The sequence below is a fragment of the Heterodontus francisci genome, chromosome 7 (genome assembly GCF_036365525.1).
Source record: "Heterodontus francisci isolate sHetFra1 chromosome 7, sHetFra1.hap1, whole genome shotgun sequence".
In the NCBI taxonomy this organism is placed as follows: Eukaryota; Metazoa; Chordata; class Chondrichthyes; order Heterodontiformes; family Heterodontidae; genus Heterodontus; species Heterodontus francisci.
In genome coordinates, this window is record NC_090377.1 from 88,864,943 (window position 1) to 88,879,923 (window position 14,981).

The 14,981-nt window shown below is 42.0% G+C and overlaps 1 protein-coding gene across 8 annotated transcripts in view; it reads left to right on the forward strand.

Annotated features, from left to right (window-relative positions):
- The window catches only part of LOC137372132 (collagen alpha-1(III) chain-like), a 300,919-nt gene that overhangs the window by 27,573 nt on the left and 258,365 nt on the right, over positions 1 to 14,981 (forward strand). For 2 of the 8 annotated variants that reach the window (XM_068035601.1, XM_068035604.1), the window contains 2 exons: positions 3,342 to 3,410; positions 8,522 to 8,708. The exons of 2 other annotated variants lie outside the window; for them this stretch is intronic. Coding sequence is in view for 2 of the 6 variants with exons in the window: in XM_068035598.1 (XP_067891699.1) it covers positions 9,648 to 9,723 (76 nt within the window). In the remaining 4 variants the exon portion in view is untranslated. Of the gene's footprint in view, positions 1 to 3,341; positions 3,411 to 8,521; positions 8,709 to 9,500; positions 9,724 to 14,981 lie in introns of those variants that run through there. 4 more of the 8 variants (XM_068035603.1, XM_068035606.1, XM_068035598.1 and 1 more) reach the window with 3 other exon arrangements.

Genomic DNA, 14,981 nt, shown 5'->3' on the forward strand with positions numbered 1-14,981 from the left:
TGGCGGGCGGAGGCCCTTAAGTGGCTGTTAACTGGCCAATTAAGGGCCTTGATTGGCCTGGGGTAGGTGGGCTGTTTCTGACTGCCGCCGCCCTGCGTAAAATAGTGGCGGAGGCAGAAGCGGGTCGGGAAGGGCTGCCCGAGCCTCCCGCTCAATTTTACGCACCAGCCCCCGCCACCATCCCGCTCTTTGGGGTGGGGGGGGGGGGTTATAACATTCCTGCCTTTGTGCCTGTCTTCACAGAAGAAGACACAAGTTCCATGCCAGAAATAGACAGTAACCTAGGGGCTAAAGGAGTGAGGAAATTAAGGATATTGATATCAGTCGAGAAAAAGTATTGGAGAAACTTGCAGGATAAAATCTGACAAGTCCCCGGGACCAGATGGCCTACATCCTAGGGATTGCTGCAGAGATAGTGGATGCGCTGGCTATGATTTTCTAGAATTCCTTAGATTCAGGAATGGTCCTGCCAGATTGGAAGTTGGCAAATGTTGCGCCACTTTTCAAGAAAGGAGGTAGAGAGAAAACAGGGAACTACAGGCCAGTTAGCCTAACAACAGTCATTGGGAAGATGCTGGAAACTATTATTAAGGAAGTCTTAACATTGCACTTGGAAAAGCATAGTATGATTAGAACAAGTCAGCATGATTTTACTAAAGGGAGATCCTGTTTGACACATTTATTAGAGTTTTTTGAGGATGTAACTAGTCGGGTAAATAAAGGGGAACCAGTAGGTGTAGTATACCTGGATTTTCAAAAGGCATTCGATAAGGTGCTACATAAAAGATTAATAGGCAAGATAAGGGCTCATGGCGTTGGGGGTAGTATATTAGTGTGGATAGAGGATTGGTTAACAGACAGGAAGGAGAGAGTGGGCATAAATAGGGCATTTTCAAGTTGGCAGACAGTGAATAGTGGGGTGCCGCAATGATCAGTGCTGGGGCCTCAGCTATTTACACTCTATATTAGTGACTTGGATGAAGAGACTGAGAGTAATGTATCTACGTTTGCTGATGATACAAAGCTCGGTGGAAAGGTAAGCTGCAGGGAGGATGTAGAGAGGCTGCAAAGAGATATAGACAGGTTAAGTGAGTGGGCAACAAGATGGCAAATGGAGTATAATGTAGGGAAGTGTGAAGTTATTCACCTTGGTTGTAAAAATAGAAACGTAGAATATTTTTAAAAGGTGTGAAACTGATAAGTGTTGATGTTCAGAGAGGCTTGGGGGTACTCATACAAGGAACACACAAAGTTAACATGTAGGTGCAGCAGGCTACTAGGAAAGCAAATGGTATGTTGGCCTTTATTGCAAGGAGATTGGAGTACAGGAATAAAGAAGTCTTACTAAAATTGTACTGGGTTTTGGTGAGTCCGCACCTGGAATACTTTGTGCAGTTTTGGTCTCCACATTTAAGAAAGGATATACTTGCACTGGAGACAGTACAGTGAAGATTTACTAAATTGGTCGCTGGGATGAGGGGGTTGTCCTATGATGAGAGGCTGAGTAAATTGGGTCTATAGTCTCTCTGGAATTTAGAAGAATGGGAGGTGATCTAATTGAGACATACAAGATTCTGAAAGGGCTTGATAGGGTAGAAGCTGAGAGACTGTTCCCACTGGTCAGGGAATCTAGAACATGGTGACACAGTCCCAGGATAAGGGGCCAATTATTCAGGACTGAGATGAGGAGAAATTACTGCATTCAAAGGGTTGTGAATATTTGGAATTCTCTGCCACAGAGGGTTGTGGATGCTCCATCATTAAATACATTTAAGGCTGGGATAGATAGATTTTTGGTCTCACAGGGAATCAAGGGATATGAGGAGCAGGCAGGAAAGTGGAATTGAAGCCCAAGATCAGCCATGATTGTATTGAATGGCGGAGCAGGCTCGATGGGCCATATGGGCTACTTCTATTTCTTGTGTGTCCTTGTGTGTGTTCTCTGAACTGCTGCCAATGCAAGTATATTTTTCCTTAAATAAGAAGACCAAAACTGTACACAGTACTCTAGGTTTGGCCTCATCAATGCCCTGTACAGTTGTAGTAAGACTTCCCTACTTGTATACTCCACCCCCCCCTTGCAATAAATGCCAACATTCCATTTGCCTTCGTAATTACTCGTTGTATCTGCATGCTAACATTTTGTGATTCATCTACAAGGAAACCCAGATCCCTCTGTACTGCAGCATTCTGCCGTCTCTCTCCATTTAGATAATATTTGCTTTTCTATTCTTCCTGCCGAAGTGAATAACCTCACATTTTCCCACATTATGCTCTATCTGCCAAATTTTTGTCCACTCACTTAACCTATCTATACCGCTTTGCAAACTCTCTGTGTCTCCTCACAACTTGCTTTCCCACCTATCTTTGTATCATCAGCAAATTTGGCTACAATACCCTTGGTCCTTTCATCCGTCACGAAAACAAATTGTACGTGGTTGTGGCCTGCCTGTGGCACCCCAGTAGTTAGAGTTTGCTAGCCTGAAAATGTCCCATTTTTCCTGCCTTTCTCCTTCCTATTAGTTAGCCAATCCTCTATCCATGCTAATATATTACCCCGAACACCATGAGCTCTTATCTTGTGTGGTACCTTATCAAATGCCTTTTGGAAATCCAAATACACTACATCTATTGGTCTCCCTTTATCTACCCTGCTTGTTACATCCTCAAAGAACTCTAATAAATTTGTCAAACATGATTTATCTTTCGTAAAACTATGTTGACTCTGCTTGATTGTATTATGATTTTCTAAATGTCTTGCTACTACTTCCTTAATGATGGATTCCAGCATTTTTCTAATGACTGATGTTAGGCTAACTAGTCTGCAGTTTCCTGCTTTCTGTCTCCATCCTTTCTTGATAGGGGTGTTACATTTGTGGTTTCCCAAACCGCTCGGACCTTTCCAAGATCTGGGGAATTTTGAAAGATTACAACCAGTGCATCCACTGTCTCTGCAGCCACTTATTTTAAGACCCTGGGATGCAGGCCATCAGGTCCAGGGAAATTGTCAGTCTTTAGTTGGGTGCAAGACTTGAGTAGTGGCTGAGGTTATTAACATAAATTAGTGACAACCTCCTTGGTGAAGCAAATTGCCTTCCACATTGCTCCTCAGTGAAGTGTATATAAGTGAAGTGCTCCCTGAATATCCACTGTGAGTATGGACCCCTGTGCAGTGCCCCCCTCATCTTTCTTGTCTCAGCTGCTGCTGCCCCTTCTCCTCCAGCACTGAAGGCAGCCCGACCTGACCTCCCATGACTGCAGTTAAATTGTTTATAAGGCAGCTAACCACAATGCAACAGCAGCAAAATCTTTACTTTTTGCACTCAAACTTAACTTTCCAGAATCAGACAACAGACCAAAAAATGCCCAGATTAATGAGCAACCTGAAATGACAAACCAGCAATGAACCTGTAAGTACTTGTAAGCTAAGCACTTTCTTAGGCTTTCAGTTTAGAATAAGGCTTTCTATATAAGCATTTTATTGTGAACCGGGAGCTAAATATTGAACTGTTGTCTTGACAAGCCTGTCCTTGGCGCATTCCAAATAAAAAGGTATCCTTTCATTCTTGTCATCTTATGTTTATAGGATGGTTTTAGGGAGGCTTGAAAGGTCAGAGGTCAGGTATTGTATGTTATCTAGGATGAGGTAGTGAAAACAGATGGCTGACTAGGCTAGAGACCCAGAGACAAAGAACGTGATTCATGAGAGGCCTCCAGAGACCACAGGACCTTAGGGATAATAAAGGGCAAGGTAAAGCCTAGATTTTTAGAATCTTCTCAGAATGAACTGGGCAGACACAAGTGAAGGCAAGGGAATGAGTCTAATTATGATGTAGTTTTAGCAGGCAGTGTCTCAACATCTTATTCACTGTATTAACTTTTGTATTTTAGCTTCTTTACTTCTTGTATTGTAGTTTCCTTCATAAATGTAATAAACATATATACTATGGAATAAGGCTGCCTTGAGTATTGAGTATCGAGTATCAAAGACTGAATCTAATATAAATTAATTATCGTACTGCATGGATCCTTTGAAATAGCCTTGGTGAAGAGCCCTTCCAACTTGTTAGTGACATGAGTCGTTGGGCAAGTTTAGCATGTGGCAAATCAAGAGGGGAACACTAAAACTGGAAAAGGGTCCTCCAACAAGCACAGGACTCTAATTTGAATAAGTTATTCAGTGTTCTTCACAGTTCTGGCACACACTTTGGACATCTAAGGAGAAGCCTGATCAAATATGGCAGATGTAGATTTTCCCCCAAATAGTGCTATGGATGTGAAAGTCATGGTGCAGGGCATTGAGGGAGGCTGGTTATTTATCTGTTCCATTGCATAAGGTTAATTTGTAATGTGATTTAGTCACTGGTCTGGTAACAGTGGGAATCGTCCCAGATTTGCATATTGAAGGGGTGGATTTGTTGTTAGGGAATGATTTAGCTAGGGATAAGGTGTTGGCATCTCCAGTTGTTTCAGAAATCTCAACTGGCTTTTTGGAAACAGAAGTTTTGTGGGAGGAATTTCCTAGAATATTCCCAGATTATGTCATGACAAGATTCCAAGCTCATAAGATTCAACAAGATGAAAAAAATTCAGTTGGTGTGGAGTACAATTCGGGTGTTTGATTGGCTGAGAGTTTTTTCAAAAATTTGGAGGTTGTTGGAAAAGGCTCTAAGGCTAGCAATGGTGAATTGTTTAGCAGGTCATCTATGATTGAAGCACAACCAGCAGACCCTAACTTAAGAAGTTTGTCTCAAACAGCATTTCTGTGTGCTATTATATTAATAATGATATTCTAATGAGAAAATGAAGACCTCCCAGAGACCTGCTGGTGAAGATTGGGCTTTAGTTCATCAGGTTGTTGTTCCCCTGGGGTAATGCAGTGAAATTTTGAGAATTGCCCTTGATCCCAGTGGCAGGTCATGTGGGTATTCGAAAGACTCAGGTCAGGGTAAGACAGCATCTTTATTGTAAAAGCAAAATACTGCAGATGTTGAAAATCTGAAATAAAACAAGAAATGTTGGAAATACTCAGCAGATCTGACAGCGTCTGTGGAGAGAGAAGCAGAGTTAACGTTTCAGGACAATGTCTTTTCATCAGAATTGGTATCTCCAATTCTTTTGAAAAAGCCAGTTGAGATTGCTGAAACAGAAGTTTTGTGAACTGAATTATTCTCATCTTGTTGAATCTTATGAGCTTGGCATCTAGTCACTATACAATCTGGGAGCATTCCAGTAAATACCTCCCACAATACTTCTGTTTCAGCAATCTCAACTGGCTTTTTGGAAACTACTGGAGACGCCAGTCCTGATGAAAGGTCATTGACCTGAAATATGAACTCTGCTTCTCTCTTCACAGATGCTGCCAGACCTGAGTATTTCCAGCACGTTCTTGTTTTAATTTCAGCATCTTTATTGGCTAGGCTTGCATAAGGATGTGGATGAATTTTGCAGAACTTGCTAAGGAAGGCAAGGGAATATACAATAAATGGCAGGATACTGAGAAGTATAGTGGAACAGCAGGATCTTGGAGTGTATGTTCACAGATCCCTTAAAGTAGCAGGCCAGATAGATAAGGTGGTTAAAAAAGCATACAGGATACTTTCCTTATATTAGCCGAAGCATGGAATATAAAAGCAAAGAACAAAGAAATTACATCACAGGAACAGGCCCTTCGGCCCTCCAAGCCTGCGCCGATCCAGATCCTCTATCTAAACCTGTCGCCTATTTTCTAAGGGTCTGTATCTCTTTGCTTCCTGCCCATTCATGTATCTGTCTAGATACATCTTAAAAGACGCTATCGTGCCCGCGTCTACCACCTCCGCTGGCAACGCGTTCCAGGCACCCACCACCCTATGCGTAAAGAACTTTCCATGCATATCCCCCCTAAACTTTTCCCCTCTCACTTTGAACTCGTGACCCCTAGTAATTGAATCCCCCACTCTGGGAAAAAGCCTCTTGCTATCCACCCTGTCTATACCTCTCATGATTTTGTACACCTCAATCAGGTCCCCCCTCAACCTCCGTCTTTCTAATGAAAATAATCCTAATCTACTCAACCTCTCTTCATAGCTAGCGCCCTCCATACCAGGCAGCATCCTGGTGAACCTCCTCTGCACCCTCTCCAAAGCACCTACATCCTTTTGGTAATGTGGCGACCAGAACTGCACGCAGTATTCCAAATGTGGCCGAACCAAAGTCTTAAACAACTGTAACATGACCTGCCAACTCTTGTACTCAATACCCCGTCCGATGAAGGAAAGCATGCCGTATGCCTTCTTGACCACTCTATTGACCTGCCTTGCCACCATCAGGGAACAATGGACCTGAACACCCAAATCTCTCTGTACATCAATTTTCCCCAGGACTTTTCCATTTATTGTATAGTTTACTCTTGAATTGGATCTTCCAAAATGCATCACCTCGCATTTGCCCTGATTGAACTCCATCTGCCACTTCTCTGCCCAACTCTCCAATCTATCTATATTCTGCTGTATTAAAAGCAGGGCGGTTATGCTCCAGCTGTATAAAACACAAGCTAGGCCACAGCTAGAGTACTGCTTACAGCTCTGGTCACCACATTACAGGAAGGATGTGATCGCACTGTAGAGGGAACATAGGAGATTTACAAGGATGCTGCCAGGACTAGAGAATTTTAGTTATGAGGAAAAATTGGATAGGCTGGGATTTTTTTCTTTGGAACAGAGGAAGCTGAGGGGAGATTTAATTGTGTATAAAATTACCAGGGGTTTATATAGAGTTGATAGCAAGGGCCCATTTCCCTTCGCAGACAGGTCAATAATCAAGGGGCATAGATTTAAAGCAATTAGTGGAAGGATTAGATGAGAATTTTCTTTCACCCAGAGTGTGAAGAAGATCTGGAACTATCTGAAAGGGTGGTAGAGGCAGAAACCCTCACTGCATTTAAAAAAACACTTGGATATGCATTTGAAGTGCTACCCTCATCAACACATCAAGTTAACTCCTCAAAAAATGTAATCAAACAGAGAAGATTGAAAATGATGGTCAAAGCCTCCTTTATTTCCTCCCTTGCTTCTCTTAACAGCTTGGGATACATTTCATTCAGACCTGGTGAATAATCTCCTTTGAAAGATGCTAAACCCCATAATATTTCCTCTCATGTTTATCTCATCCAATATTTCACACTCTGCCTCCTTAACTGCAATGTCTGCATCATCCCCCTCTTTTTTGAAGGCAGGTGCAAAGTATTCAGGAACCATGCCCATGTCTCCAGACACAGGTTATCTTTTGGTTTCTAATAACCCCTACACTTTCCTTATTTATCTTCTTGCTCTTTATGTATTTATAAAACATCTTTTGGGTTTCCTTGATTTTACTTGCCAATATTTTTCATACCTTCTCTTTGGTTTCCAAATTTCCTTTTTAATTTTCCCCCTTCACTTTCTATACTCTTCTAGGCTTTCTGCAGTATTGAGATCTCAGTATCTGACATTTTTTGCCTTCTCCGACGTTACATTCTCCTTGACATCCAGGGCTCTTAAACTGGGAGTCCTACCCTTTTTCTTTGTGAGAACATATTTGTGTTGAAGCCTCTCTATCTCATCCTTGAATGCCTCCCACTGCTCTGCCATTGATTTACCTTCAAACAGCTGTTCCAGTCCACTTTTGCTAAATCACATCTCAGCTTAGTAAAACTGACTTTCCCCAATTGAGCACTTTTACTCCTGGTCTATCTTCGTCCTTTTCTATCACTAGACTAAATCTAACTGAATTACGATTACTACCACCAAACTGCTTTCCCACTGATACCCCTTCCATCTACCCAACTTCATTCCCCCAAAACTCAGTCCAGAACTATCCCTTCTATTCTTGGGCTTGCTATGTACTGGCTATAAAAGTTCTCTTGAATCACTCCAATCAGATTTCAATTGGCACACTCATTGCATAATTTAAGCTCTGATTGGTAGCTTGCTGTTTTGGGAAGGTGGAAAATCCAGTGGGTCAGCCACAGAGCAAGGGCCTGCAGTAATAGTTTAAAGAGGAAAGTGGACTGGGGAAGGAATGGGTGGGGAGGTTAAGAGACAGCATGAATCAAGTAGCAGTGATTAATCAATAAGGAGCAGGAAGTTTAATGAAAGTCATTCTGAAGCTAATAAATTGGCAAATAAGTCATGTTGATTTTTGCTAGACTTGATTTCAGTGATCACTGTAAGTAATTCTGGTTCTGATCATTTCCAACTCTCTGTAATCAGCAAAGTTACCCTTGGATATGCACCACGCATTGACAGTGGGATCTTTCCTTGATCCCCTCTGAATTCTCATCTACATGCTGCCTCTCAGCATCATCATCCAAAAGTAAAGTATCGGATTCCACGTGTATGCTGACGATACTCTACCTCACCACCACCTCACTCAACCCTTCCAGGGCCTCCGATCTATTGCGCTGCTTTTCCAACATCTAGGGGGGTATTTTATTCTTGTAGCGGGAGCCTCGACATCCAGAAAAAGCAAAACTAACATCCCTGCGTTACCTCCTCTCCAGAAGACCCTCCGAGTCTAGTGCCAATCAGACATTTAAGTGGACAGCACCAGGCCTTCCACAGGATCAAGGACCCCATTGCCAGAAGTCCTGCCCTTGGAGAGCTGCTAGCCAATCAGAGGCCAGCAGCTTCAGTGCCAGCACAGAGGTGGTGGCTGCTACTAGAGGAGCACCTGGATCCAGGCCACAGGTAGGTCACGGTGGGAGGTGTCTCATGGGGTGTAGACAGCAGTAAGGGTGGGGAGGGGGGGTGGCTCTCAGCGAGTCCCCTCTTCCCGATGCTGAGTCCCTTGTTCAAGCAGTAAGTGTCTTTTAACAAGGGATCTCTGCACCACCCCCCACTACCCACCGCCCCCCCCTCCACCTCCACCGGATCTGGGAAGCAGCCCCCAGTAGAGAGATGAAAATCAGGGATCTGGTATCTCATATTCCTCTGTTCTTTATTCCTTGACTTTGTATCAGAGAAACAAAGCAGAGAGAAATCAAGCCCATTAGCTTTCATAAATATAGTGGACAAGAATTTCTGCAACACTTCTCCCAATCATTTTGACTAACCAGTGAAAAATTGCTGTAGTTATTATTATGGTGGGAAATCAGAAACATCCCCCCCTCCAATAAACATTCCAGGTAAATGCATTAAAAGCTTTAAAGAGATGAGACTTAATTTTTTTAGGGTTAACAGAAACTCATGTTTTTCTCCATTGTAGGTCAAGTCACAATCTGATTTGAATATCATGCTGTACAAAAAAAGTATTAGTGCTTTTATTTTAAGTTAAACTAGTTACTGTTGCTTGCTTTAGACTTGTTTGCAGTAAACTTTCAGTAGTAAATCAACTTAGTTTAATTCATTAAATGTGTTTGTTATAATAATGTCTGTGGTTGGTTAAACTAATATCAATCAAACCCAGAACGGAAAACAAGAGGTCCATTTAAGCATCAGATTTCAGGGAGAGGCAAGCAAAAAGTGTTGCCAAAATTTTCCTATTTAAAACTTTACAAGCAGAAGAGAAGTCACTGTTTGAACTGGAGGCAGCGGTGAAGGGGGAAGAACATATTGGTTTGATGTTATCACGTTAAGAATTGTCTTCCCGTTGGTTTTCATGAAGAGTCCTATGTTTAATATTTAGACATGCAGGGCTTTGTGCATATGGGGTCTTTTCTACTTCTTGTAATAATACAGGTGTCATTAACATCAGCTCAACAAGGTAAGTGTCATTCTGGATTTTTTTCTTTCTGATGTGTTTATCCTATAGGCAGAAGTTATTGTAAATGAAGGCTATAGTCAGTTTGCTGCATTAGGAAAATGAACTTTAATATTTAAGACAGTATTCTCTAAACAAAGTTAGTTGTAATTATATTCCATTTACTGTGCTGCATATTTGCAATTTATATTACTTTTTTTCTCCCTCTCAAAATATTCCTATTTTACTTCTTTTTCCTGAAGGTTGGTGACTCATGTCAGGATGTAATTCCATAGGTAGTTTCTTCCTGTGATTTTTTTTTAACTAAGGTCTATTTTCCCCTGTCTTGACCTAGATAGTGAGTGTCATCTGGCTGCTGAATGTTGAACCTGCTCCTCTCTGCACCCTCTCTTCACACATTTTCATCAAGGATCACTGGAGAGTGATCAGAATCAGCACCCTGGAGGATTTGGGTTTGATTTCTTCCTAGCCTTGGGTCACTAATGTGACTTAGCAATCTGTCTACTTCTCAATTGTTTAAGTCTCCTTAAAACCTATCTCTTTGACCAAGCTTTGGTCACCTGTCCTAATATCACCTCATGTGGCTCGGTGTCAAATTTAGTCTGTATTGTGCCTTGGGACATTTTTATTATGTTAAAGGTGCTATATAAATGCAAATGGTTGTTTTTTTTTGTATTATTGCCCTGTCTGATCAGCGAGCACAACTGACCAGAGACTGAGCTTGGGATATTTCCAGTTTTGTATGCCTTAGAACAACACCATGTAATATGTGTACCTACTGCAATCAAAAGAGGTTTTTTTTAATAGTTAACAGTCATTAATCCATATGATTTTCTTCAGAATAAATTGTGCATATATATTCCTCAAATTATTACCTTCTTGCTATATTCTTAATGAATGTTGCAGTTCGGTAGATAGTACTGGATTAGTTTTTGAATCTATTCCCAGCTTTCTCAGTCTAATACAGTACTCTGTGCCAGATGTAACTGCTGTTTACCTTGTTCCTAATCTGATTTTATATACTATCCAAACTGGGGTAAAGATCACTATGCATTCCTATAGGTTGGGAGAACTTTACCAACAGGATAATTGTGTTTGCAGATACTTGAAACTTGCCATAGTTCAGTATAGCTGGACAATGCAGGATGTCATTTTAACATTTAATAAATGGTCGAACTTAACATGCTTACATTGAGGTAAACAGAATACAGAAGGATCAGTAGTCCCTTTTATGCTACTCATTTAAACTCAGGCTATACTTTAAAGGTCAGGTTTCCTGCAACATCGCAAACCGTCTTTGTTTATGGAGCAAACATTGCAGTCTAGCTGTCTGAGCCTGTTAGTTACATGTGCTATGTTATATCCGGATCACATTTTAATGTGTTAACATGTTCTCTTGGCATAGTACTGAGCACAAGGTCAGCCAAACTCAGTTATTTCATTTTAATGACCATGTGAGTAAAACAGGTAAACTTTGAAAAGTCACATACACTGTCCTGATATTCAGCCTAATTCTTCACGACAGGATGCTAAGTTTCCTTCATTTTTCGAGAATGGTGATTGATAATTCTGAGAGATTTATGTAAGGGACAGGACATCAGAAATGCCCCATCTATCAGTATCGGCGATCACACTCTGGAAGTGGTTCAAGAGTTCACCTACCTAGGCTCAACTATCACCTGTCTCTCGATGCAGAATTAAACAAGCACATGGGAAAGGCTTCCTCTGCTATGTCCAGACTGGCCAAGAGAGTGTGGGAAAATGGCACACTGACACAGAACACAAAAGTCCAAGTGTATCAAGCCTGTGTCCTCAGTACCTGGACCAGCGAGACCTGGACAACGTACGTCAGCCAAGAGCGACGTCTCAATTCATTCCATCTTCGCTGCCTCCGGAGAATCCTTGGCATCAGGTGGCAGGACCGTATCTCCAACACAGAAGTCCTCGAGGCGGCCAACATCCCCAGCATATACACCCTACTAAGCCAGTGGTGCCTGAGATGGCTTGGCCATGTGAGCCGCATGGAAGATGGCAGGATCCCCAAGGACACATTGTACAGTGAGCTTGTCACTGGAACCAGACCCACCAGCCGACCATGGCTCCGCTTTAAAGACGTCTGCAAACGCGACATGAAGTCCTGTGACATTGATCACAAGTCGTGGGAGTCAGTTGCCAGCGATCGCCAGAGCTGGCGGGCAACCATAAAGGCGGGGCTAAAGCATGGCGAGTCAAAGAGATTTAGCAGTTGGCAGGAAAAAAGACAGAAGCGCAAGGAGAGAGCCAACTGTGTAACAGCCCTGACAACCAATTTTATCTGCAGCACCTGTGGAAGAGTCTGTCACTCTAGAATTGGCCTTTATAGCCACTCCAGGTGCTGCTTCACAAACCACTGACCACCTCCAGGCGCTTACCCATTGTCTCTCGAGACAAGGAGGCCAAAGAAGAAAGAAGAATCATCACCAGTACCACTCTCATGATAACTTACACTTCCTGTGAAAGCTAAATAACGCATTAAGTTTGCTCAGGAAATATTCAAGGTAGCACAGCTAGAATGTTTGAAATGAACTAGCTGTTTACAAAGGAGATAATTACTATTAATTAATTTGAATAGCAGAGCCTAGTATGACTAAATAAAAGCAAAGAGGTAGTATAATAAATCTCTGCAGTCTCATCATTTGTTCATTTATTTTAAGGGGCAGAATCATGGCACCTTTCATGGAATAGCTACATAAATGCCATAACTCCTAAAGCAGGTCAGAGGCTGTGTTATTCTATGGTGAGTGGTTCACCTCCTGACTCCTAAAGCCTCTCTACCATCTACAAATCAGGAGTGTGACTTGCCTGGATGAGTGCAGATGGAACAACATCAAGAAGTTTGACACCATTCAGAACAAAGTAGCTCTCTTAACTGGCACCTTATCCCATGAGCATAAGCATGCACTCTCTCCACCACTAGTGTACCGTGACTGCTGTGTGTACTATCTACAAGATGCAGTATAGAAATTCACCAAGTGTTCTTCGACAGCACCTCCCAAACCCAGGAACTCTACACCTAGAAGGACAAGGGCAGCAGGTGCATGGGAACACCACCTCCAAGTCACATGCCATCCTGACTTGGAAATTTGTTTCTGTTCCTTCACTGTTGCTGGGTCAAAATCCTAGAACTCCCTCCCTAACAGCACTGTGGGAGAACCTTCACCACATGGACTGCAGTGGTTCAAGAAGATGGCTCACCACCCATTTCTAAAGGGCAACCAGGGATGGTAATAAATGCTGACCTTGCCAGTGATGCACACCTCCTCAGAATTATAAAACACAGTATGATTTAAGATAGCTCTGCAAACTCTAATAAGATTAAGTCATAAAAATAAATTACTTCCCAGTAAGCTAGTATTCTGATATTGAGCAATGTGAAATGGTAGAAAGTTGATTGTTTCTCAACATAATGAGATTCCACTCAACTAAGCCATCGTGTACATCTGAATAAAGTTGAACTATTTTCCTGAAGGGAATCAGAAGCCAAGTAAATCAATGCAATGTCAGCATGTCTTAATGGTCAGTTATAACCTAGCATTGACAGATCACTGAGTGCAGGTCTTTCTCTGTTGGGAAATGGAATGTAATACAAGCAATATTCATAAATTACTTCATACTCCTGAGGAAATCTATTCGGTAAATAAATGAGTCAGTAAAAGTTTTTCTTTTAAATTGGTAGTTAAGGTTATTTTGCCTAAGTGTATAAATGCATAGATTTCAAAAAGCCTAATTTTTAATTGAATGTAGAACAAATTCTCCTTGTAATGCCTTATGATGATATTGAGTAAACACTGTTACTTGTTGGAAATAATTTGGCGGGGACCAGGATGTGCAATCATTTGTAGAATGCCCTTCCACTTCTAAAATCCCATCCAGATTCATGGGATGAAAGGCAATATAGGCCCTGTAGGAAAACAATCTGGGCTTGGCCATCTCAGTTGCAAGTGGTTATGAGTCCACAATGATGCATTTTATAGTGCCTTTAGCATTGAAAAACATGCTAAAGTGCTTCACAGAATCAAAAAATGGTTGTCAAGTCAAGGAAGGAGATATTAGGAGGACTGATTAACAGCTGAAACAAAAGATGAGTTTTAAGGACTATGTCAAAGGAAGAGATGGAGTTGTCGAGGCTGAGGGGTTTAGGGAGAAACTTCCAGATGTGGGACCAAGGTGGCTAAAGGCACAGCTGTCAATGGTGGAAGGGGAGAATGCACAAGAAGTAAAAGTCAGAGGAACAAAAAGTTCAGAGAAGGACGTTGTAGAGCTAGAGGAAGATAAAAAGTTAGGGAAAGGTGAGGCATGAAGGGTATAAACACAAGGATGAGAATTTTAATTTTGAGTTATTTAGACACAATGTACTAATGTAGGCCAGCGAGGGTAGGAGTGATGGGCAAGTGGGGTTTACTGTTGGATAAGATCTTGGCAGCAGAGTTTTGGATGAGCTGAAGTTTACATAGGATGGAGAATGAAAGGCTGAGAAGAAGAGCTTCAGAATAGTCACGTTTGGAGGTGCCAAAGGCACGGCTGAGGATTTCTGTGGAAGATGTGCCAAAGTAAGATGAAGGTGGCCAACATTGAAAAGGTGAAAGTAAGTGGTTTTGTGATGGAGAAGATATCTGATTCAAAAGTCAGCTCAGCATCAAATAGGATGTCAAGCTTGCAAGCAGTTTGGTTGTGCCTGAAACAATGGTCAGGGAAGGAGATGAAATCAATGACAAGGTATGGAATTTGTGGCAGGGCTGAAGACCCTAACGTTTATTTGGGTGAACATTGTGGTTCATCCAAGACTGGTTATGTAACAAGTAGTTTGATAACACAGAGGTGGGGAAAGGTTGAAAAGTGGCAGTGGACAAGCAGAACTAGGTGCCATCATGTGGAAGCTGATCTCCTGGCTGTGGATGGTATTAAGGGGTAGCATGTAGATGAGGAAGAGCCAAGGATAAATCCTTTGGGAACTTCAGATGTAGGTAGAGGGAGAGATGGAAATGCTGGAGGTTCTCTGGCTACGATAGGATAGGTAAGAGTGGAGCCAGGTGAGGGCAGTACCACCAAGCTGAAGAGGCTTTGGAGGAGGATGGTGGTTTACCACATAGAGTCACACGGTCACAGCATAAAAGCCTGCCATAGTATGGTTTAGTTTTGCAATAGTAAAGATAATTGCTAAAATGTATGAAAAAGTGACTGATCTACTTTGAGGATTCTTCTGAGTTTGGTGTTATGACATA